The sequence below is a fragment of the Equus asinus genome, chromosome 6 (assembly GCF_041296235.1).
Source record: "Equus asinus isolate D_3611 breed Donkey chromosome 6, EquAss-T2T_v2, whole genome shotgun sequence".
Lineage (NCBI taxonomy): Eukaryota > Metazoa > Chordata > Mammalia > Perissodactyla > Equidae > Equus > Equus asinus.
In genome coordinates this window covers 75,932,921-75,958,690 of record NC_091795.1, presented here as the reverse complement: position 1 = coordinate 75,958,690, position 25,770 = coordinate 75,932,921, and the positions used below count along the sequence as shown (strand labels likewise).

Sequence of the window (25,770 nt, the reverse complement as noted above, 5' to 3'; positions counted from 1 at the left end):
TGTACTAATACATAACTACCTTGAAGAGGATGTTATAAAAACCTACCAAAGACTACTAAAGAATCTAATGGCCTAAGTTCAAGAGAAAGAAGTATGAGTAGACAAATATGAACAATTTCACTTTCAAAAGAGCAGGAAGAAAGAAGAAACATAGCTAAAGTTCAAATCAAAAAGTGACTATTAATAAATTTGGAAGGAAAAGAAGTCATAAGGACGACTAATGACATTTTCAGATTCTCTCTGCCAAATCATAAGTAATTTGCCAATGTCCATAATGAAATACGATTCTACATCAAAAGTGGTAGAGAAAAAATAACATGATCATGTGTGTATATATATATAAATTATGTATAAGTATGGCTAATGTTTCAAGTATGTAATCTAACAAGTTCACAAAAATCAATGTCTTAAAATATGTTCTGCTTTGGTCACCATAATTACTAAAACTGCAGAGTACTAACTACCAAAAAACATGGTCAGCAGCTGATGATAATATAAGACTTCCAGAATCTACATCTACAACTAGTTACTTATTTTTTCCCCAATGAGAACCTTTGGAAGATCCAGTTTGTTTTCCTATATATTTTTCTTTCTTTATGTATTTTTTTCACATAATTAATTTCCAAGATATTCAAATGCTAAAGGCATAAATATTTTGCAGTAAGAAGAATAGCTATTTTTCTTTTGCTTTCGGAATCTAGAAACACTTTTATTTATTTTCTAGTATGTTAACAACTGCATTTTATTATAAGACTTTTCTGATAACAAAAAAAGGACCAAAAACTTAATAACACACTAATTTTGAACAGATTAAATCTAAAATTTTATACTTAAAAATAATTTCACTCAATCAAGCTTCAAAATGTATAATTACATATTACAATTCAAATTTGCTAATATTCTTGCAATAGTTATATAGAGAACCATCCAATTATACTTGCTCTGAAATGATTGCATATAGAAACTAAGAAATTGGTTCTCAAACGAATGAAATTATTTATAGCATAAAATAACACTTTAGAAAAGGAATATACAGAGAGATATTCACCGTTTAGTTATACAAATCAATTAAGTAAATACATTATAAGAGTCTGCCTGAGTGCACATATAGACATATATGTATAAAACATATATACATGAGTACAAGTATAGAGCTAACCATTCTTATTATTTTAATCCATTTATTCTAACTCCCACAGTTGACATAACTTGAATTAACAGCATGTTAATAAAAAAACAGAACACTTATGAGCCATTTAAAAATTCTATATATAAATATAAATGTTTCAATAAATGGACCACAAAAATCAACTCCAAGTCAAATGTTATTATCAAATATTAAATTCAAGCATATTAATATGAAGCAAATACCCAATATTTATTCAAAAATGGCATTCCAGGCTATTTCAATAAAATTTTGAAAGTTACACTCTGGTAATTTTGGACATCTAAAGTAAGGTAAATGATATGCAGATTTAGAAGTCAACTTAAAGCTTACTGGTGTTACTTATATTTTTTGAACAAAAATTTCTAGTTTCAAAAAAGCTAGCAGAAAAGGTAGCAATTTCAGGAGAAGTTATGAGAATCATGAGAATGTGTAAATGTTGCTCTTTTTCCTCTGCCTCAAAGTAAGAAACCAAGGTCTATCTATTTAATTGATCAGGTACATCAAGGAAAATAAAGACAGCTAGTCCGCTTAATAAATATAAGCTAAAAACAGAGAGTTAGAAGAAAGGCTGAAAGAATTGTTAAGTATGGATGTTTATACATAACACATACACAGAGTAACAAATATTAAAGTATTTAAATATGACCACAATTCTAGAGAATTCCAAAGGAATTCTCAGTGATGTTCAGTGACTTCAGAGCACCAGGCAAACCAACATTTGGGGGAAAACATCTCCCTTGTGCCAAAAGCATCAACTCACTGATTCACAAGTTCTGACATTTGCAAAATTAAATACTGCCTGATAAAAGTTCACAAATGATTTAAAGAGCTGAATAGAAAACAGGGAGACAGAAGATAAGAAATTTTGTTCTACTTCAACAGATCATGAGTCAGTGTGGGCCAGTTCAAATTCACTTACAAAGTTAATTTAGGAATAAAGATGTTGGGACTCTTTCCACACCACTGAAAGGGGATCTCTAGGGGCGGGTATGGGCAAATCTACTTTGGAAAAGTTCCACAGGTGATTTCGGTTGTAAAAACAGGGTTGAGGATTACTACAGCAGACAAACTCATCTCTACCCTGGCTTTAAATATCATTTACATGTTGAGAACTCCCAAACTCACTCCAGACCTCTTCTCTGAGCTCCAACCAACACAGTCAATCCATTAGCAAAGCCCTGTTAACTATTCTGAAAGAGATCTTAAATTTATCAAATTCTTTCCATTTCTAATACCATTCCAGTCCAACTTACTATCATCTCTCCTCTAAACTATTGTCAATGCCCATTGTTACCACTCCTGACCCTATACAACCGCCTGAGTGACCTTTAAAATAATGTAAATTACATCATTTCACTTCCCATTGTACTTGCATAAATATCTTACCCTGGAATAAAAAGCCCTCCATTATCTGATCCCTGCCTACTTCTCTTAGCACAGCTTCTACACTCTCACCCTTACCTACTATACTCCTGCAACACTGGCCTTTTTTCTTTTCTTCTAACACACCAGCCTCTTTTCCATCTTAAGGTGTTTGCACTGGCAGAGGGAAGAATGCTCTCCTCTCTGATCTTTACTTGGTTTGCTCCTTCTTATCATTTGTATCTCAGTTTAATGTTCCTCCTCAGGAAAGTCTTTCTCCAATCACTCAATCTAAAGCAGCCTTGAATCATTTATTATTTCAAAACCCTTTTAACATTTTCTGTATAGCACACATCACTACTGGAAACTGATTTAAATACATCCTTACCTTAAAAAAAAATGTACATCTCCTCCCATTAAAAGAAAATTTCTATGAGAGCAAGTATGCTTGTTTACTGTCATATCTCCACCAGTGCCTCGGACTGTAAACGCACTAAAAAATAATTGGTGAAATGAAAATCCAAATGCCTGCCTAATTGACATAGCCACTTGGATGCCTTAAAGGCAACAGCAAACATAATGTATCGCTAATAGGATTTATGATCTCCCTTCCTGGTCCTATCTTCTTGTGCTTCTGACCTAAGTGAATAGTACCAACACTCAAACAGCAGCATAAGCCAAATATTTAGGAGTCATCCTTGATACTTCCTTCCCCCACAAGTTCAATCAATCTCCAAGTCCTATCATCAATTTGTCTCTTAAATATACTGAATGCATCCACTCTGTCCCTCTCTTCCACCACCACCACCCCATCCATTGTCTAAATTACCGTTTCTCACCTGGATTACCAAACTGGTCTACTCATTTGTCCTCTGGCCTCCCTGCAACCAATTTGCTACACTGTAGCTATATGATCTGTTCAAATACAATCTGATTTTAACACTTTCCTATTTAATATCCTTTGAAAAGCCTGTTCTAGTTTCTCTAGCTTCATTTCTCACCACTCTGCCATCCATTCATCCATTGATTCATTCAACAAATATATACATTGAGTACCCACTGACAGGCTGAGACAAAATGCTCAGAGATCCTGATCCCGTGAAGCTTATATTCTAATAGGGGAGATTATCAGCAAACAAATCAACAAACGATAAGTCACATAGTAATAAGTACTAACAAGAAAAAGTAAGGTAAGGTCATGGAACAATCGTTCACCATGGGAGCATAATGGAAAATCGTGGGCACATTTTTGGGTTGTCCCAATAATTAGAAGATGCTATTGGAGGATTAGTGAATGAAGTCCAGGGATGCTGATTGTCCTGTAACACAGGACAGTTCCACACACAAAGAATTGTTCTCATCCCATAATACCTTCATATGTCCATGGAGGTGAAAAAATCCCCTTATAATTATCTATACCCAAACTCCATTTTGCATAGAAAAACAAAGAAGTTTTGCATGATTTTAGTATACAGTAGATTTCCCAGGGAATGGATCTATCATATAAAGTGAGGGCAGACCGTGCTTTGTTTAGTTTACAATTTTACTAAGAATTGTTTACTTTTTGGAAAATCAAGTCACCCAGGATGTAACTTAGTAATGTGAGTCACAAATATAAAATAACTGTTTAAGTTTGTATTTGTAGCTGTTATACTAATGACAGTAGGTGTAAGCATCTAACTACTTCATTGTGTCTTCCAAAATAGTTGTGCTTGGGCATTTACATTACTAAATATATAGTAATCTATTATAAATTACTTTCTTTTTATTTCTTTCAGATACGACTGTTAAGGTATTCACTTAATTTAATTATGTATATTGGAAGATTATATTCACCAATTCATTCATTTGAGAAACATTTATTGAGCACCTACTTATGTTCTAATCACTACTTCAAGCACTTTGCACACATCAGTGAACAAAACAAATATTCTGACTAACAAAACTGTAACAAATAAGTAAAATATTTAGTTTGTTGGAAGAAAAAGTGGAGCAGGGTAAGGTGGATTGGGAATGCTGAAAAGGTGGAGCGTAGGACGCAAAATTAAATAGAATGGTCAATAGGCCTCACTGGGAAGGTGAAAGCTGAGCAAAGCCATAAGGGAAGTAAGACAGTCAAGTGAAAAAAGGGCAAAAGCCCTAAGGTAGGCACAAATGTGGCATTTTCACAGAACAGTAAGGAGACCAGTGCGTCCACACTACCTCCTAAATATCTCTTACATCTCTATATTGTAAGAGCTTCTTTCTAAGTCTGTTCAATAAATAGACTGTAAGTTCCATTAAGCCAGAGACCATGTATTCTCTTCTTAATATCTTCAATACTTCACACAGTACCAGACACACAGTAGACACCCATTAACCATTTGCAATATGAAGAAAATAAATGATGATAGAATCAGAAAAGTTTTCTGAGGCAACTGAGAACTAAACCTCAGGAAAATAAGAACTAAAAACCAGAAAAGAATTAAACGACTGAAATGACAATATCATGAAGTCAAAAGAAAAGTAGTAGATTAAAATCCAAACAAAATTCTGAAGGTAAAAGTATTAGGCCATAACTGGATTTAAAGTAACAAGGTAAATTTACATATGATAAAATCTCCTAAGTAACTAAATTTTCATTCATTCCATTTGACTTTTAATAAAATACACTACTATGCGATATAATCTACCTATAGTTTCAGATCCAGATTCCTTACTAAAATGTTTTATCTACTTTAGACTAAATATTCTTGCACTAAAACATATGCATAAAGCTTTTCATACAATGGTAAAGCTGATTTTAACAGATCACAGACAGAAGTTTAAAGGCTGACAGGGTTTAAAGACAATTTAGAGATCATCTACTCCAAGTCTTTCGTCTTAAAGACGACAAATCGAGGACTACAAAACTGAAACGATCTGTTGAAGGTCAGAGCAAGTTAGAGCTATATCTGCTAGATTTAATATTCTGCTTATGAGTAGATACCAAAATGATTTATATGACTTTTTAATATTAAAACAAATACTATGACTACCATACTACTTCAAGGAAAATGACAACGGATCAATGTCCACTGTACTCCAGAGCTAGGTAAGAATACAATCATATTTAAAATTCTATATTTAAAACAACAAATTGAAATTCCATTTAAGAAAAATCCAAATGGCCAAAAAATGGAATTAAATAATAAAATAAACTAAGAATTTGCTATGGTTGTTTCTGCTTAACAGTAAGTAATGGCATTAGTAATCTGTAGTCCCTTAAACTAAGACACTCCTCTAAATAGTATCTAAAGTTCATATCTAATTATTCTTAGTCTCATTAATCAAATAAAGATGAAGGAAATTTCTACTAATAGAACAGGGATTATATTTATAATTAATATTCATATGATTACAAACTATATTTTGCACATTTAGTTAAAGATAGGGAAAGAATTACTAGTCCATTGTATATTTCAACATATTAAGTCTTGAATCACTAATCTGAAATTAAAGAAAAAACCTTAGAGCATTAAAACCCCACACCTGAAAGACTTACCATTTTATCTAGATGTTCAATGGATCTATAAATCTCCCCCTGGGATTCATCATAGTAACTGTAACGGAACCTTTGACCTTGAAACAAATATCATGTACAAAATAAAATAGGGAAAAATTAGAAGCTAAAAAGAAAGCAAGCGCTTACCAAATACTTTCAGTTCTCATGGAAGGCAAAGCACAGCTTACGCCTCTGAGAGAATCATTCCCAAGAGCCCTTATACATAAAAATAAAAGGCACATTTGGGAAGGTAATAAAGAAATGATATATCACCAGTGTTTTATGATGTTAAATCTATTGCATTGTAGAACCTTAAAGTCACAAGCAATACAAAAAACTAAGGAAACAAAACAGCTTAAAAGTTAGAAGCATTGTTAAACATATTATATCAGTCTATAATGGAAAGTAAACCCAAAGAATATGATTCAAGAAAATATGATTTAAGGAAACTATCTCAATGTAACAAATCAATGAAAGCTTAGATTTTGCTGTACAAATGCAAAGATTTTATCTCTATTACAGAAAAAAAAGTGTAGGTAAGAGATACAAGTGGCTTGCGTGATTTTTATGACCTCGATAAAAAAATTTATCTCATTTTTCAAACTTCTCTACTTGGAAAAGGATCAATACAAGTGCCTTAAAACAGAGTGCACAAAAAGATAAATATAATTAAATAATCCTACTCTAACAATAAAATCACACTAAGGGTACAAGCACAGAACATTCAATGTGTAGCTGTTCTCCAAAGAACAGAGAGGGTAAAACGGAAGAAGATTAAAAAGAAGACAGAAAACAAAGGCTCAGGAAATAAATTTTGCTTCCTACTATAGTCATATGAAAACCAAAGTTAAACATAATCAAAACTGATTTTGGATTGTTATTCAACTGATTACGTTCTATTCCAGATACATCTAAACCTATATTTCAAAGATGCCTTTATTTCTAAGAACTCATTACTTTTTTATTTCCTTATTTTGAGAGTCACCAAAATGCATTTCTAAACGTATCAATGACTACACCAATCAAGTACGCACACACTATGTGTCTTGTGCTTCATTTTCAGAGCAATGTTCACATATCCAATTATTATCCTCACACCTGTGGAGATGGGTTTCTTTGGCTGGATAATTATGATTTTTAAGTTTTCTGGTTTTTTACTAAAAACTATCATCTTATAAATAATGAGCAGTGTGAAATTTAAAAGCCCTTTTAACCTATTTTGAAAAAACCCACACATCACAATTCTTAACATTTTACTTGTTGATGCTGACCATCTTTGATGGTCACCTTTCTACAATATATCATATTTCCTTAACTTTCACATACATTAATATGTATCAATGTAGCAGTTCTTATTCTCCCCCAAGAGCCATTATTAAATCAATATGGCATCTTACAATTCCAGATATGCTAGAATCAAGCAACAGAGTTCTGAGACAATATCTACTTTCCAAATATAAAACCTTCTTTGTTAACATTGAAGATTACTGCATGTTGCCATAACTATGAGATCCATTACAGTCCTTGCACTAAAAAAATTCTCAGACAGTGACAATATATGACTCAATGCCCTATATTAAATAATTCATCAGACATTTCTTTCAAAATTTAGAGTTAGGTTTAGCTTTGTTTTTCTTTAAAGAATGTATTTCCTCCTACCTAATAATGAGAACTACATATCGACCATATTTTTCCTCTTTGCTAGGTGGCTGTCAGAAGGCACAAAGCCAAATCTAAAGCCTGTCACAATAACTTACTGATTCAATTCATTGGTACTAAATTTCTACTATTTCAAAGTTCTTTTGATAAAGCTGCCCAAAATCTTTTGTGAAATGAATGAACAATTAAATAATCTTAGACAAGAAAATTCTGTCTCATTGTCACTGTAGTAAGAGTAATATCCTTGGAAGAAATCAAGATGAGTATTCTTTGAACCAGAATAGCTGCAGGTTTATACTAATGCATTCTCTTTTTCTTGCTTCTGGAGATAGCTATTAGTTTTATCTTCAACAATCCTTGTGACTGGGATAGAACTGTCTTAGCTGAAGACTGCTACTCTCAGGTGCAAAGAAAAATGCATGTACTCTGTGATAGCCATCGGCTACTCAAAACCCTTTTCTGTTTATTTCCAAATTCAGAGCTGCTGTTTCAAACAGTTGAAGTTGGTCTAACTTGTCTTAATCATAATTAAAAAGTGTAACTATATTTTAAAATGCTGTCTTGTTCATATGGACCATTTTCAATGTAACTTTTACTTAAACACTACTTTTAAAGTAAGAAAAACGTACATAGAATGTTTGAAATACTTTAAAATATTAAATCAACATGTGATTTAATGAGAATGATAAAATGCATGGAAAATCAATGAGCAAATGTTCAATATTTTGCTATCTACTTTTTGCTACTCTTTAGTAACCACCTCACATTTAGTAGCTGAAGAACTGAGTAGAAATATCTGATGAGCTCTAAAGAATATATCAGTTAAGAAGCTAAATCCACACTACATATAGGTACTACACTGAAAAAATCTAACAGCTCAAACTGTCTCAGGATAATTTTTAAAAATTGTACAGATATTTAAAAATTAAGTAATTCATTCTGGTCAATATACATATAGAAAGCAATATACATTAGAAAGCATCTAATTTGAAATAAATAGTTGCCATCATCTCAGCCTGTATGTAACTAACTTTACTTAAAAATTGCTTGGAATTTGAGTTCAAAGATCTCTTTTTGTTTCTAATTACCAAAAAATTAAGTTTATCAAGATTTTATCTGTAAGAAAGAAATGACACTAGCACATACACTGATCGGAAATGCACCTTTAATTATTTATTGTTGATTTACATTATGATTTCATGTACCTCATGAGCAGATATATTTTGTTTTACAACATTTCTAACATTCAGTAAAGCTTATGCATCTAAACTGAACAAATAGAGTTGCCTATGTACCTGGAGAATTGGACTTGTGTACTTTTTATAAGTATGAATAAAGCATATCACATAATAAGAGAAAATTACTTACCTGAAACTTATCCTTTCAGAAGGTACACTGGGAAAATGGATTCTTTGAGCCCCTGTTTCAACTCCAAGTATGAGCTTTCTAGCTTTAAGAGCCATTGACACTGCCCCTAGGGGCAGCGCAAGCTTTGGAACTCCCCTAGTGAGTATGTCAGTAGTTTCTTCAGGTGCCTTCCCTCAGTTCTTTTCAAATTCAAAAGATGAGAGGAAAAATAACCCAAGAAAAAAATCCTGTAAAGCAGAAACCTTACTCTTTGAGGGAAGGAGGGTAGCTCATTTGTGAATCCATTCCAGAGCACGCTTTCTGAGAAAAAGAAATACAGGTAAGTAATTTTCCCATCTCCAAAGGTGACTGGTGATTTTAATGAGTGGATTCACAGAGTGTGGAGAATAAGCTCCAGGGATGTCTGTTTAACATACAACAATCAACTAATGAGGACGAACATAACAATGAATGGTACAAGAACCAACACTACTTTTAAGTACCTCAAAACCAAACAGTAAAAAAATATTAAATACCTCAACATTAAGCTATACACTGGATTGCAGAAATAAACAATGAGCTTGGAAAATGGATCTATAAAGCCCCCAAAAGATCAGTCGACAGACTGTACGACAGACTTTCAGACATATGTCCAGTAAAAACTGTACTGTTATACATTCACTTAATCATTTTATATGTTGAAACATTTTCAAATATTTGAGTTAAACCTCACAACAACCTGTGACAGAGTAATAGGCCATTCTACACTAAGGACCTAAACTGAGGACATTCAGAATCGAAATCCCTACGGAAGAAAAATATATTTCATAAAGGAAATATTATCTAAATAGCATCAAATAATCATTTTTATAAGCAAAATACTACGGTCCTCTCATTCTGAAGTCTTAGTTATAATGTGAAAGTTTCAGCCTTCTCTCAAACTTACAAAAGACCAAAAACCTAAACATGTGAAATCAGTATGTACAAATATTTGAGAAGACAAATATGAAGGCTTGAATAAGACCTATTTCAGGAATTAGCTAACTTACACTCAAACCAACTTAAGTATTTAGAAAATACCAACACCCTCATACCCAAGAGACTAACAACAGAAAGGAAGAAGAGTATGCATGAATAATCACTTGTTAATATATATTAAACTAGAACTCTGAATAAAGACATAAACTTCATAAATATTTAGGGGAACACCACTTTTAATAAGTGGTACATACTTATGAAAAAAAATTATGTAAACCTAGACAAATGTAAGTTTATAGATAAAATCCAAAATTGCTAAAGTGACTGTAGTGAACCTTATTCATATTTTAACAAAATAACATAACATTTACCAAGTAAATTTATTGAAATTGATTTGCACTTAAAACCACCATAAAAGGAAAACCAAATAGATGCATGAATCCACTTTTAAAGAATCAAATACTGTTAGATCCAGTTTCATTTAGAAACTTTTTAGAAGTTAAATGAAAATTACGTTAATGAAAGCAGTCAATAGTCTAAATTTGGAAATATAAATTTCAAGGAGGTCAGGAAAACAGAAATATTAAATATGTAAATATAGAGAAGAACAAAAATGAAACTTATGAAAATTTTGGTAATTAGAAAAACTAAACAGGTCCAGACAAAATTCTCTTACATGGAGCCATCCTACAGGATGTGGAACTTAAGTACACAAAGTAAGGGGACGACATTACCTAACCACAATAATACTAGCAGCAAATGTCCTTTTATTTATGCCACTATTCCTGATAGTAGCAGGACAGGTGAAATGAGGTGGGATCATTATGAATGTTACCAGGGAAACACCAACTTATTGAGCCGATTAATGTATTTTCATATGTTTAAAGACTAATGATAAGATAAAAGGCAGGAACTGAAATGCAGGGTTTTTGAGGGGAATTCAAATGATGGGACAGAAAGAAGGGGCATAATAGAATCTATGTTCCCAACTATCCCTTGGCTTGTCTCATTCAAAAAGAAAACTTCCAAGTTTTATTTCTCTAATGTCTCTTTCAAGTCTAAATAAAAGTCAAATGGGATCTGAAAGATGAAAACCTTTAAAGCAAAATACTTTTTTAAAAAAAAAGTCATTCTTGTAATGGACATTGGCTAACAAAAAATGTCAATGAGGCAAAATCCCTCCAAATACGTATAGGTCTTCCCCACTGTCTCTATCACCAAGTTTCTCACTTTATTTTTCACAGAAGTTGGACAAAAAGAATAAAGAGAAACAACAACTATAAGTGGAAAATGTCATCACTGCCAGTATTCTAACATATCATTCAACAAAAACAAAAAAAATTCCACTGTACGTATCTGAGAGATTTGTCAACTGTACCATACTCAATTAAGTGATTTTTCTTCAAAAATCAGCTGTTTAGATATGTGGAGTGTGTTAAAAGCCTAACTCAGTGAAACTTTTAAGGTCTGTGAGTACTTGAGGAATGGAATCCTTCCTGTGAAATGATTTAGAATTCAGTGTTGGCATTACTCTGGTATGACAAAATCAATCCGTACAGTCTCTTTAAAAAAAAGAAGAAGAAACCACTAAGCATTATGTTCATAAGGAAAAGCTGGACTTTTGAGATGGGAATACAGCACTCATTAATTTAGAAAAGATGATCAATGCCACTAGAGAATGAATTCGAGAAATATGAAAGAATTTCTAAGTAAAGACAGTTTAACCCATAATTAGCCAATGATTCATATTACTTCAATAGGCATGTAAAATAGAAAACGAATCTTACTTTACAAGAATGACAGGTATTATTATTCTTGTAGAAAGGAGACTCCAATTTTGGAATAGTATCCATGCAATATCTTCCACTTAGCCTCAAACCTTCATCAAATCTCCTAATAAGAATTAGTACAGAGCTTTCCATAAGTACGAAGTAAGCACTTAGTGAGTATTGTTAGTGACAGTGATACTAAAAAAAAACAAATATTTGGAACAGCTCTATTATTTAACCACCAAATGTAAATATAAATATGTTTCAGTCTCTGGATAATTCCCATAGCTAACATTTATTAACCTTTGGAAATTTTGAGTCCTTCTTTGTAATTATCACCAGAATATTCTACCTTACAATTTAAATACAAAAATTTTCCAGAACTCAGGAGATCAAATGGCCTAAAATAATTTTCTGAGAATCTAGGTAGAATGTAAAACAAAATTTATTTTTCTCTCTCAATACCGTACTTAAATATAGTAGTGGACTAGGGTTTGTTTGCTTTAGAATTCATTAATTCAAAAAGGATGATTCCACAGAAAAGAGCACTATTAAGGCATCTACTGATGTTTTATTTGATGTTGTGGTTGCACACGGTCCCAACCTAGAGGAAGAGCTTAGACTCTGAATAACAATATCATGGGAACTAATTATTGAAGTCATAAAGTGATTTACAGTGATTCATAACAGCCTTAAAAATGAAGAGGGAGGGGGTATATGCTTCAAGAATTTTTAATTTCTAAAACATATGGACATGCTTTATTACCAATGTAAATTCACAATACTAAGGAAAATAGCCCTTTTTTCAATAATGTTACTCCTCAGTTTCTAAGATCAATTATTATTAAACTTCAGAAATCCCAAGACAATAACTCTTTTTAAGCATCTACCTAGCCCTCAGATCTAAGTAATATACTTATAATACTTACATCCATGAAACATAACTCCTACCAAAGGGAGCAAACCAACCAGCCAACAGAATTTGTTACTAAAGAACCCTGAAAACTTCTTAGGGAGTGTGTCAAGGTTGTGCAGCCACCTGCACCCTGACCCAGGACTTCCCAACCTCAGCTCTATTGACACTTTGGGCAGAATAATTCTTTGATGTGGGGGTTGCCTTGTGCATTGTCAGATGTTTATTTAGCGGCTTCTCTGGACTCTACTCACTAGATATCAATAGCAACCCCACCTTCCACCCCCACCCCAGTTGTATTGACCAAAAATGTCCCCAGCATTTCCAAATGCCCCCTGGGAGGACAATGAGCTCCAACTGAGAAACTAGTCCCTTAAACAAACATACTTATCTATACTATTGGGAAGAATGGTTCTCTTGAACTGAAATCTCAAGTGTGAGGTAAGAGAAGAAGATACCAGCCTAACCAGGCCAGATAAATATTGAATCAACTCTGGCAATCAACGGGTAAGACATGTAAAAGCCAGGGCTCCCTCTCCTCACTGAGGATGTTTTTCTTGCCATTCTAAGCACTCTATCTTAAAATCCTGGTCTTGTGCCTTATGCTTTCTTTATAACCAAAGAAATAACTGGAAAATGAACAGATACTGGCACCCTTAAATGGATGAATAAATGAGTCAAAGAGATGTCCTAAAAGGAATAGGATCCAGAAATATTCTAGAACAGTAATGGATAAATGAGAGCAAATTGTATGCAAGGAATATGAAAAGGAAAATTTACTAAAAGAGGCATCCACAAATGTCTCACTTCCTTTATGATCTATTCACTGTGAAGCTTATTCTTTTAATTCATAATAATAACAAAAATCACATAAGAGTTCTTACCCTTATAAACCATTACCAATGAAGACCACAGTGCTAACAGCCAACATGTTACAATCTTTGGAGGGAAGCTCTAAACTGATGGCAACTATAGGGAAAAATTAAGCACCAAAGCAAAAAAAGAAAGAAAAAAAGACTAATTACAAAAAAGGAAATATGGAAAAGGACTAGCATAGCACACAGTGCTCTTCTACCTTCTAAAGAAGAACATTTGTTTTATTCACCAAAAACTAATTTCACAGAATCTACCATAAACTCTACCTGGAAATGGGGTTACAAGATCTTAACTCCCACTAATGTAAGTATCTAAGCAAGGATGCCCTCACAGTGTGAATCCAATTATACCAGTCGCCTTTGGAAATGTATCCATAATCCACTGTTATACTCTGATCCTTTTAAATGACCAAAAGACTTTTACTCACTTTTAAACATTACTGCTAAAAGTAAAACCTTCCAAGGAAAGTGATAAAGAACTGAAAATTAGAGCTTAGAATGAAAAGATATCTTTAACCACAAGTATGTAATATCTACCATGATATGTTAAAATCTAGAACTTACCCCAATGGCAGAAATCAGAAGAAACCACAAAGAGATTACTAGGATCCGCTAGATATTTACTGAAGAGTTTTCCGAATTCCTGTTCTTTTGACTCACTCAGAGCTCCAACCAGTACAGGAATAATGGTAAACTCATCCTTATGGCTTAAAGAAAACAGAAAAAAAAAAAAAGTCATTTAAGAAGTATAAGAATAAAAAGTTTTCCAATGTGTTGGTACTAAAAATTGGAACATTTATTAATAGCGGTAAGGACAATACACATAATATTGTTGAATTCTTAAAATCTATAAATTAAATGTTTAAAGAAGACCATTTAAAAATATGAGAGGCACAGAACACTAAAAATATCTATTTAAAGTTACAGAAACATACAATATTTCTTTAGGTTAAACAAAAGCTATTTTACTACCACGTATAATATTGTCAAAAATAAAATAAGCCCATCAGATCATCACCAAGTCAAGTTTTCTCAACTATTCATCAAAGCTACAATCATCTGCCCAGTCCTTCTGCAATTTTAAAAGAGCATTAAACTCTTCCTCACCTATTTTAATCCTATCCTATTATAAATACCACCATTTCTGACACTTGTTCTACAAACCTGACAAATGAGACCTACAAAACTTAATCTTGGCTCTCATAAGATTCACCAACTGTACCCTACACCTATACTAATAAACAGATACAGAACAGTCTGAAGATAAACTCAAATTTCACTGGTATCTAGGGTGGACGCAGAATTCAAGGAAGTAGGTATTAATTTCTAGCAGTCAGAAAAAGACACCACGCCTACCCACAATGTTTATGGCATATCCACAAGTCCCTTTTTCACTCTACAGATTGACAGATTTATGGAAAAGGAACAGAGCAGATTAATAAAGAATAACTATGACGGGCTACAGAAATAGACATTAATCCAAAACTTTTTAAAATTTCATTCTAGTGAAATTTTACTTACATATATTCAATATTATTTATATTCTAAATGATCCCAGATTTGGAATTTTAGAAGCATGAATCATGTCTGTCTGACTTGTTCTGACAGGACTTTAAAAAAAAACCATTATAATAAATGCTTTTTAATATGATAATCTGAAACTTAACTGATGTAGGACAAACAGAATTCATAAACGGGTTCTTAAAAACACTAAGTTTAAGTATTTCCAAAATAAATGTTAGCCCAGCTTTGTAAAAGCTAAATTTAGGGCACCCAAGCGCCTCCCCCATAAAGGCCCCCTTACCCTTGTCAATTGCGAAATAAACAGATCATACAGATTTCCAGTCCCTCTGCAATGCAGGGGCTTCTTGGGCAGAATCTGCATCTATGGAGTAAGAAAAAAAGAGGAAGCTGGCAGAGGAAGCTGCCAGGGATATCTCTTTCTCTGACTCATACCAGTTTGCTTAACAACTGCATGAATGAATAGGGGCTCTTCAATAAATTAAGAGTGATTACCATTTGAAAGAAAAGAATTTGAGCTCTAGTAAAAATTCAAGAAGATTGTTATGAACTGTTCTAACTTCAAGTACTACCTACATAAACAAATATGCAAAGATCATCAAAGAGTCTGCAAGTAATTATGACATAGTAGGGAAGTAGTTATAGAATGTAAAAAACAAGAAGTCAGAAGAAATGGGTTCAAGTACTATCTCTATCTTATACCAATGTTGAAGGCACAGGTAAGTCACTAACCTAAAAATTTATTTCCGTATCTGTAAAATGATCTTAATGACAATATCTATTTCGTGAAACTGTTAAAAAGCAAATACTACAGGAAAAATACTTTGTCAACAATAGTTGGCTGACTCTGAAGAAATAATACATGTCTACTTTCCTCAAGAGCCACCAAACTATTTGATTAACCTCACTTTGAGCTTGCAAATGTACCTATACAGAGGTAAACGTGTCACTCTACTTAGAAATTGAAGCTTTGGCTCAAGATTCATCCATCCACCTCTCTTTGTTATTTCTCTTAAAAAAAAATTACTTATTGCTCTCTATCCTCACAAAGCATGAATTAGAGAAAAGAGCATTTGGCTTTGAAATGCAATATTTCTAGGTTTTAGAATCCAAGTTGCAAAGTTGGTCTTCCCTAGTGAAGGAATACAAAATCTGGCCCTCAAAGACAATTATAAAACTGTCAAAAACAACCATTTTGTGCTCTAGAAATCAAGCAAAGCCAAAAAACACAACGAGAAGAGTTTATTCACGAGAAATAGAACTTCTTGGGAAGAACAGTAGAACTATGGCATCTTACCAGGAGCTGTTTCCATCCCTCTCCCCTGCTCCACCAACATGATAGTTCCAGCAAGGTGAAGCTGGCTGTGAAAACCAGCAGCTTCACTGCTTAAGAGGCTTGACTTTGATTTGGAGCAAAGAGCAGAAAACCACACCCGTCAAGAAACAGAAAAGCCTGCAGCTCTCATAGCCTGAGATTACTGTCCAAGGTAAGCTGCAAACCTGAGGACTTACCTCAGGGAGTAGTTAAGAGGGAGATCCTGGAGAGGAAAGAGCCATAGCGGGACTTGGTAAATCCACATATTCTGAAGAGAGGATTGCTGACCTCCACACAGCCATGGCTGACTAGGAGATAGCACATATATGCAGGGGAGATCCATAAGGTCCCAAGCTCCCTTAAAATGCCAGCTGATTTGAAGGGTGAGAGCAAGCACAAAGAGAAAGTGGAGACCTGAGAGAAACCAAGCTCTCACACATCATTCGCTAACTGGAAATCTGTATGCATGCACAGAAAGCCCAGAGAAGACCCAATAGAAAGTAAAGGAGGCAAACTTGAAAATGGCCTGATCTTTGAATGTGCTTCCCAAAACACACACCACCAGCAGAGAGGGAAAGCCTTACTGGCTCAAAGTGTTCAAGTGCAACCTCCAACTAATCATTACCTAAGCACTAAGCAATGCAGACACAAAGGCGAACTCCACAAAGCCAAGGTGAAAAATATAAACAAGAATTTCTTAAAAGCTGAGGAAATACATCAGTAGCCACACACAGTAGAGAGATTTTGCAGATAGAGTCCACGAAAGTTACTTTAAAAAAATGGATGAATCAATCAATCAACCACCACCATCACTACAAGAAAAAATTAATAAAGTCAGAATCAAGTTGCTATAATATACTACGGAAAAAGTCTAGTTTCAAGAAAAAATTATGAGCCAAAGAAACAGGAAACTGTGACTCAGTCTCAGAAAAAAAGAAAGTAGCCAGGAGAAGGTGTATTCAAGTAGGATCAGACAGTGAAGTAAGCAGACAAAGACTTCAAAACAATTATAAATATGTTCAAAGAAATAAAGGAAACCATGCTTAAAGAAGTTAAACCACATGTGTGTGTGTGTGTGTATATGATGACAATGAGTAAACAAATAGTAAATATCAACAAAGAAATGCAAAGTATTAAAAAGAACCAAATGGAAATTTTAGAGTTGAAAAGTATTAGTAACTAAAATGAAAAATTCACTAGATGGTCCCAAGAGCAGATTCGATATTACATAAAGAATCAGTGAAATTAAAGATAAAATAAATTATCCAATCTGAAGAACAGAGAAAACAAGATTGAAAAAATGAACAGAGCATTGTGTAGACAACATCAAACATACCAGGATGCATACAATGAGAGTCCCAGAGAAGCTACAGTAAAAATATTAGGAGAAATAATGGCTGAAAACTTTCCAAATTTCATGAGAAATATTAATCTACAGATCCAAGAAACTCAACAACCCAAAAGCAGGATAAGCATGAAGAGATTCTCACCTAGATACACCACAACGAAACTGATGAAAACCAAGGGCAAGGAGAAAAATCTTGAAAGCAGCAAAAGAAAAACGACTTATTACTTACAGGATAGTCTTTTCTTTTCTGTTTTTTGGGGGTTGGTTTGTTTGGTTGGTTGGTTTTTGCTGAGGAAGATTCACCCTGAGCTAATATCCACGCCAATCTTCCTCTGTTTTTTAGTATGTGGGCTGCCAGCACTGCATGGCCACCAACAGAGCAGTGTAGGTCCACACCCGGGAACCGAACCCAGGCCACTGAAGTGGAGTGTGCTTAACTTAACCACTAGGGAAGTGGGGCTGGCCCAGGATAGTCTTTTTAACAAATGGTACTAGGATAATTGCATAGCCATATGAAAAAAAGTGAACTTAGACCTTTACCTCATACCACACACAAAAGATAATTCAAACTGGATCAGAGAATAACTGTAAGAGCTAAAATTCTAAGTAACACTTCTAGAACAGAGGTCAGCAAACATTTTTTCAAAGGGGCCATAAATTAATATAATAGGTTTTCTGGGCCATACAATCTCTATAGCAACTCCTCAGTTGTCACTGTAAAGAAAAAGTAGCCAAAGACAATATGTAAATAAGTGGGTGTGACTACACTCCAATAAAACATGTACAATAATGAGTTGTGGGCCTGATGTGCTCTGCAAGGTGTAGTTTGCTGACTCCTGTCCCAGAAGAGAAAATCTCTGTGACCCTAGAGTAGGCAAAGATTTCTTAAATATGATACCAAAAGTGAAATCCATGTAAGAAAAAAAATTATAAACAAAAAAATTATAAAAATTTATCAAAAACATTTGCTCTTCAACAGACGTCATTAAGAAAATGAAAAGACAAGTGATAATGGGAGAAAAACTTTGTGAATCATATGTTTGAATAAAGAACTTGTATCCAGAATACATAAAATCTCTTACAACTCAGTAAAAAGACAAATTATCAAATTAAAAGAAAACCTGGGCAAAATACATGAATAGATATTTCACAAAAGAAGATACACAAATGACAAATAATGACATCATGAGTCACTGGAGAGATTAAAATTAATACCATAATGAGGTGACACTACACATTAGTTGCAATCAAAAACATTGACAATAATAGGTATTGGCCAGAGGGTGAAGAAACTGGAAATCTCATTGCTCCTGAAATAGAAAATGGTGCCGTCACTTTGGAAAACAGTTTCGCAGTTTCTGAAAGAGTTAAAACATAGACTTATCATACGACCCAGCAATTCCATTCCTAAGTACCTATTCAAGAGAAATGAAAACATATGTTCACATAAAGACTTGTACAAGACTTGTTTATAACTTCATTCCTAATAGCCAAAAGTGGAAATGATCCAAATGTCCATTAACTAGTGAATGGATAAACAAAATGTGGTATATTCATATAATGGAATAACTATTTGGCAATAAAAAGGAATGAATTACTGATAGATGCTAGAACATGGATGAACCTCAAAAACAGTATGCTAAGTGAATAAGGACAGAGTCAAAAGACTCCATTTTATAAGATTCCATTTATATGAAATTTCCAGAAAATGCAAATCTCTAGAGGAGAAGCAGACAAATGGTTGCCTGAGGTTGAGAATGGAAGAACTGTCCTAAAATGGACACAAGGTTTCTTTTCTGGGTGATGAAAATGTTCTAAAACCAGATTGTGAGAATGGTTGCACAACTCTATAAATTTACTAAAAATCATTGAGTCGTACTCTTACATGGATGAATTTTATAGGATATAAATCATACTTCAGTGAATATATCTTTGCCACTTGCAAGCTGTGCTGCCTGCAGCAGGTGACTTAAAACTATCCTAAGTCTCAATTTCGTCATCAGTAAAAATGGAGCTAGTAATACTTACAAGGCTCTTGTGAGCACTTTAGTAACACAGAATAAAGTTTTATTCCTTCTTTTTCTGCCCTATATCTTAAACCATGCTGCAGAAAATTAATATATCCAAATGTGTAACAGATTAAAATAAACTGAAATCCCAGAACGAACAGTGGAGCACTCTCTTTAAAAACAAACACTATCGGGGGCTAGCCTGGTCGCGTTGTGATTAAGTTCACATGCTCCACTTCGGTGGCCCAGGGTTCACAGGTTCAGATCCCAGACACAGACGTACACACCACTCATCAAGCCATGCTGTAGAGGTGTCCCACATACAAAACAGAAGACTGGCACAGACGTTAGCTCAGGGACAATTTTCCTCAAGCAAAAAGAGGAAGACTGGCAATAGATGTTAGCTCAGGATTAATCTTCCTCACCAAAACAAACAAACAATATTGGGGCCGGCCCCATGGCATAGTGGTTAAGTTCGGCATGCTCCACTTCAGCAGCCTAGGTTCACAGGTTCGGATCCCGGACACAGACCTATACCATTTGTCAGCCATGCTATGGCACTGACCCACACACAAAATAGAGGAAGACTGGCCCAGTGTTAGCACAGGGCTAATCTCCGTCAAGCAAAAACGGAGGAAGATTGACAACAGATGTTAGCTCAGGGCAAATCGTCCTCAGCAAAAAAACAAAAACAAAAACAATGTCACTCTATCACCATTAAGATCATTGATCACCAATGATCTTAATGGTACAGAGCATGAAAGTTTAAATTCTAGTATAAAAATGTGAATTCTACAGTTAATGTAGTTCCATAGTTAATTCCACAGTAATAATACTGTATTGCATATTTGAAAGTTGCTAAGAGTAGATACTAAAAGTCTTCATCACAAGAAAAAAACTGTGAATTCTAATATAAATATTCTAAGTGATAAGAAAGTATTATTTAATTGACTGTTTTTACTTGATTAGTGGTACATAAACAATTGAAATCTTAAAACTGATGACATTTTAAACTAGATGAAATACTGTATACAAATAGTTACTTGCTTATTGTTCCTCTGGCATTAATTTGGATATTTCTCCCCTGAACAACACTGATGAATATGAGAGTTTTCTCTTCTATAAAAATTCTTCCAATTTCCCAAAGATTTCAGAAGCAAACCAGAGCTTCTCAAGGTGAGAATTAAACAAATCATAACTAAGCCAGTCACAAGGAAAATTATCCCTATCCCTACAATGCTGAGACTGTTGCCACAATAATAGCACTATATGATTTATTCTCCTCTCTTCTTTTAGACAGAAAATATTACAGGAGAAAAAAAGAGGACAAAACATATGTAGATAAATACAAAAAATCTTCACTCTGATAAAAAATAAAATACATTCCAATCTTCTCAAATGTCTTATGCTACCTCTTGTTCATCCCTCTCATGGTCACAGAAATTGAAATTGTTCCATTATGACCAAAAAAAGAATTTTTACCTATTATTCCAGAGAATCTCCATGTTCTGTAATTCCAAAAAATGCTCTCTTCCTGATGTAAAGGTAATACGGAAAGGCAATCAATGTTCATGTATAACAGTTAGTCTATACAAGAGTAGACCTTACTTTTCTCTGACCATTTCTAATATCTTAAGACCTTTATTGAGGCCACGATCAAAAAGGAAAGTATAATCTTAAGATCTGGTACAAACCTAAGCTATACTAAGGGGTAGCATGGCATTTAAGCAAGTCAAAAATTCAGAAAGTTGGAAAGACAATATGGCGGCCTAGAATTGGAAAAGAGGAATGGGAATTTTGCAGAAGAGTTAACATAGCAGGTCTGTTGCTGCAATCTTTAGAAGGGCCTGCTTGTAAAGACTGGCCCTTGGCTGACATCTGGGAACTTGGCTTTTACAATGTTCTTCACGTTGATTAAGGCTGTTTTACCCACTTGGGACACCGTACCAGCTTACCTAGATTGTTTAAAACAATGTTATTATGGCGAACACCTGCTCTCTTTCTGGGAGTCTGGAATACCAGTAGCTGTAGCCACAGAGCAGAGAGTGTCTACACGACCAGACTCCAACAAAAATCCTGAATTTTGAATCTTAAAGCAGGCTTCCGTAACCAGAAATAGTGCATACGTGTCATACTGCTGGAGGAAGCACATTCTATTTAGCCCACCCCTATGGGAGGGAAAATGTTGGAAGCCTGCACCTGGATTCCTCTAGATTCAGCCTGACGTGTCTTTTTCCCTTGCTAGTCCTACTGTGTATATCATATCTTTTCTAATAAATCATAGTCATGAATACAACTATGAGTCCTTCTAGTGAGTCTTCAAATGCGAGGCTGGTTGTGGAACCCTCGAAACAGGTGTTAAAGGCAAAATGACATAAAGGAATGATAACTACAATTTTAGGGAGCCCTATAAGGAAGAATTTTTCTCATCTTTTCCTCTTGATCAAATTCACCCTCAGACTACAGGGACATAAATTCATACTTTATGCAGAATACTGTGACTCACTGTAAGAAAGAACAAACAAAAAAGATACAGAAAACACCAAGGAGAGCCAAAGAATTGGGGAAGGGGGAGGAGAGAGGGAAGAGAGAGAAGGTAAGCTAGCTGTCAATGACAACTAAAGTTAACATTTCAGTCATTATAAGTTTTATTGTTTCATCAGTTAAGTGAATCTAATAAGATTATCAAAATTAATTTCAAAGGTTATATCTTTCTAAATTTCCATTCGAGCAGGACTACTGATAAGAAATGTTTTACAAGGGTGGGCATATTTCAGGTGACTTAAGAGCCTACTAAACTCTGTTTTGGAAACTCAACCATTTGAACCAAAACAATCCTATCATAAATTGTCCAAGTTTGCTGTCAGAATTATAGAGAAATTCCAGTATTTTGTTAGAAACAAGCCAACATTTCCACGCCCTACGTTTTCTTAAACTTAGATCTATTTCTGACTTTACCAGCTCTGATAAGGGCATACTAACAAGGTGTTAAACTTTTGCATTCTCTTAAAATCTTGTTACTTCCCCTACATAGAAACATTGACAAGTTCTTTTGATTCTAACCTTTAAATGTTTCCCATAATTGACTCAGTCTACTACCCCATCCACCACAATCTTAGTTCAAAGCCCCCATGATTTCTTTACTATTTCTATCAATGTCTTCCAACTCTAATCCATCCTTCACAGTATATCACCACATCATCAAGGAGCAATATTCTTATAGTCAAGTTCTAATCACCTCCCTCATTTGGCTGAGGAACTTTTACTAGCTCTATACCAATCATGGAATAAAATACAAATATCTTTAAATGATATTCAATGCCCTCCATAATCTGGTCCCAGTCTACTGTTCCAACTTCCTAATCTTGCCCCTCTTACTCTATGTCTCTACAGGTTACCTATTCAAATGCCTCCAGTCCCAGGTTGATACCATATATGTGTGAAAAGTTAGATAAGGTATAATAGGAAGTGGTAGGAGCATATCAAACTAACAACATGCATATATATGAAAAAACTTTTCTAACTATGCTGACTAAACAAAAAACATCTACAGACAAGACCTCAAAAACTACTCAAACCTTTTCCAAGTCCCATAAGCTAAGTCAAATAGTTTTCTGTTCTTTAAATAAGCCCTGGGCCTTCCTACTCCTAAATATACTTTGTATTTCCAGTACTCATCCCCACAAAAACATTCTGCCCCATTCTGTGAAAATTACAGGCATCTTCAAAGCCCACTCAAATACCATCTCCAACATGAAGCCTTCTCTGTGCTCCCCTAACTCAGCTATTATCTTTTTGCTCCCACATCCCTTTTTTCTGTTCCCACAAACTATTCAATTGCACTTACTACATTTTTGAATTATATTAAATTTATTTATATACACCAAAATTTTTAAATTTTGAGGGTAAATATCATCTTAAAAACAATCAAATTTTGGGGGTGACCCCATAGCATAATGGTGAAGTTCAGCTCACTCCACTTCAGCAGCACGGGTTCATGGATTCAGATCCCAGGCACCGACATACACCACTCATTAGCCATGCTACGGCCGCAACCCGCATGTAAAGTAGAGGAAGACTGGCAAGAGATGTTAGCTCAGAGCTAATCTTTCCCAAGCATAAAAAAAAAAATCAAATTTTTACGTAAATTAACTAGTAAAACATAAAGGGGGGAAATTACCATTTGGGGGTCAAAATGAGTTTTCTTTACTAGCCCTACTTAATTATTCCCTATATATAAAAAACATTATTCTTAATTCGTGATTAAAAGAAACATCAGAAAAGGAGCCTCTCACATATTCCTGAAGAGGTGGTAAAGGCAAAGGAAAAGAGATCCTTTTTCCAATCCGAAATAGCAAGTTTTAAATAATATAATAAAATCAGAGCTATAAACTGGTAAAAAGTCCTTTAGAGAAAAGGAAAATGATACGGTTAAGAAACTCAGATCTGTAGAAGATCTGTTAGTTAGAAAAGGTTATAAGTTCGAGAAGGAATAAATGAAGGTAAAAATAACATCTTTAGTTTATTTCATTTTATTTTTCTTATTCGTAACTGATCTAACAGATAACCATTTGCTCAAAATCATAATAGCAATGATGTGTTTGGTAATTATAGCTTATGAAAGACAGTAGTGTTATAAAGGACAGGAAAGAGAAATTGGGAATATTCTGTTAAAAGGTACTAGCACTACCTGCGAAGCAGTATAGTGTTATTTGAAAGTATACTTGCAATAGTTGCAAACATACACTATAAACTTTAGGGCAATCCCTAAAAAAAGTTAAAAAAAAGAAGCATAATTGATATGCTAGGAGAGGGGAAAAAATGGAATCATATAAAACGCTCAGTTAAAACTAAAGAAGGAAGAAATATATGGGAAGATAAAAAAGAAATAAAAGGGCAATGAATAGAAAACAGTAACAAATATGGTAGATATTAATCCAACTATATCAATAATCCTTTAATAGGTGAATGCCTAAACTATGATACATCCATAAAGTGGAATATTATTCAACAATAAAGAGAAATAAGCTATCAAGCCATAAAAAGACATGGAAGAATCTTGAAAGAATATTACTAAGTTAAAGAAGCCAACCTGAAGGCTACATACTATACGATCCCAAGAACATAACATTCCAGAAACTATATGACTATGGAGACAGCAAAAGATGAGTGGTTACCACGGGATGGGGGAGATGGAACAGGGGGAAGGGATGGATAGGTAGAGCACAGGGGATTTTTAGGGCAGTGAAACTACTCTGTATAGTACTATAATGGTTGACAATATGACATTAGGCATTTGGCAAAACATATAAACTATATAACACAAAGAGTGAACCCTAATTAAACTGTGAACTTTAGTTAATCATAATAATGTGTGAATATTGGTTCATCAATTATAACAAACGTACCACACTAATGCAAGATATTAAGAACAGGAAAAATTGTTTAGTTAATACTATTTAATACCATACAAGGGCATCTGATAGTAGTATCCTCACTCAGGGAACTCAAAAATATAATCAATATGGATAAACATAAGAATCACAAGACTTAGGTTTAATTATCTGGGTAAACTATAGAAAAATCAATATTTTTTTTATAACAGTCTAAGTACTCCAAGAGATATCCAATCCTAACCACGACCAATTTGTAACATTGGCTGGAACCTAAAGCAGAAGATGAAACATTTAAATTACATTGTACTGTGCTTTCCAGTTGTCCATGTTTCAAAACACTGGCAGTAACACAAAGTATTATATGGCTAAGAAGACGATATTTTTACGGTGAACATAAATGTTTTACAGTGCCATATGTCTCAGTTAAACACTTTCAAAGTTACTAAAGCGTCCTATTTACTCTGCACATTTTTCTGAACAAAAAGCAGTGAAACTGTGGGAAAGGAACCATTCTATATATGATTCTGCATTTGTCAATACTTACAGAATTCTATGCCCTAAAGAGTACTTTTACTGTATGTAAATTA

General features: G+C 34.1%; 1 protein-coding gene across 2 annotated transcripts in view; it reads right to left on the bottom strand.

Annotated features, from left to right (window-relative positions):
- The window catches only part of MEMO1 (mediator of cell motility 1), a 121,250-nt gene that overhangs the window by 7,554 nt on the left and 87,926 nt on the right, over positions 1 to 25,770 (bottom strand). For both annotated transcript variants that reach the window (XM_044772208.2, XM_044772209.2), the window contains exons 7-8: positions 14,159 to 14,301; positions 6,054 to 6,130 (exon numbers count right to left, since the gene is read on the bottom strand). In XM_044772208.2, coding sequence (XP_044628143.1) covers positions 6,054 to 6,130; positions 14,159 to 14,301 — 220 coding nt within the window. The remainder of the gene's footprint in view (positions 1 to 6,053; positions 6,131 to 14,158; positions 14,302 to 25,770) is intronic.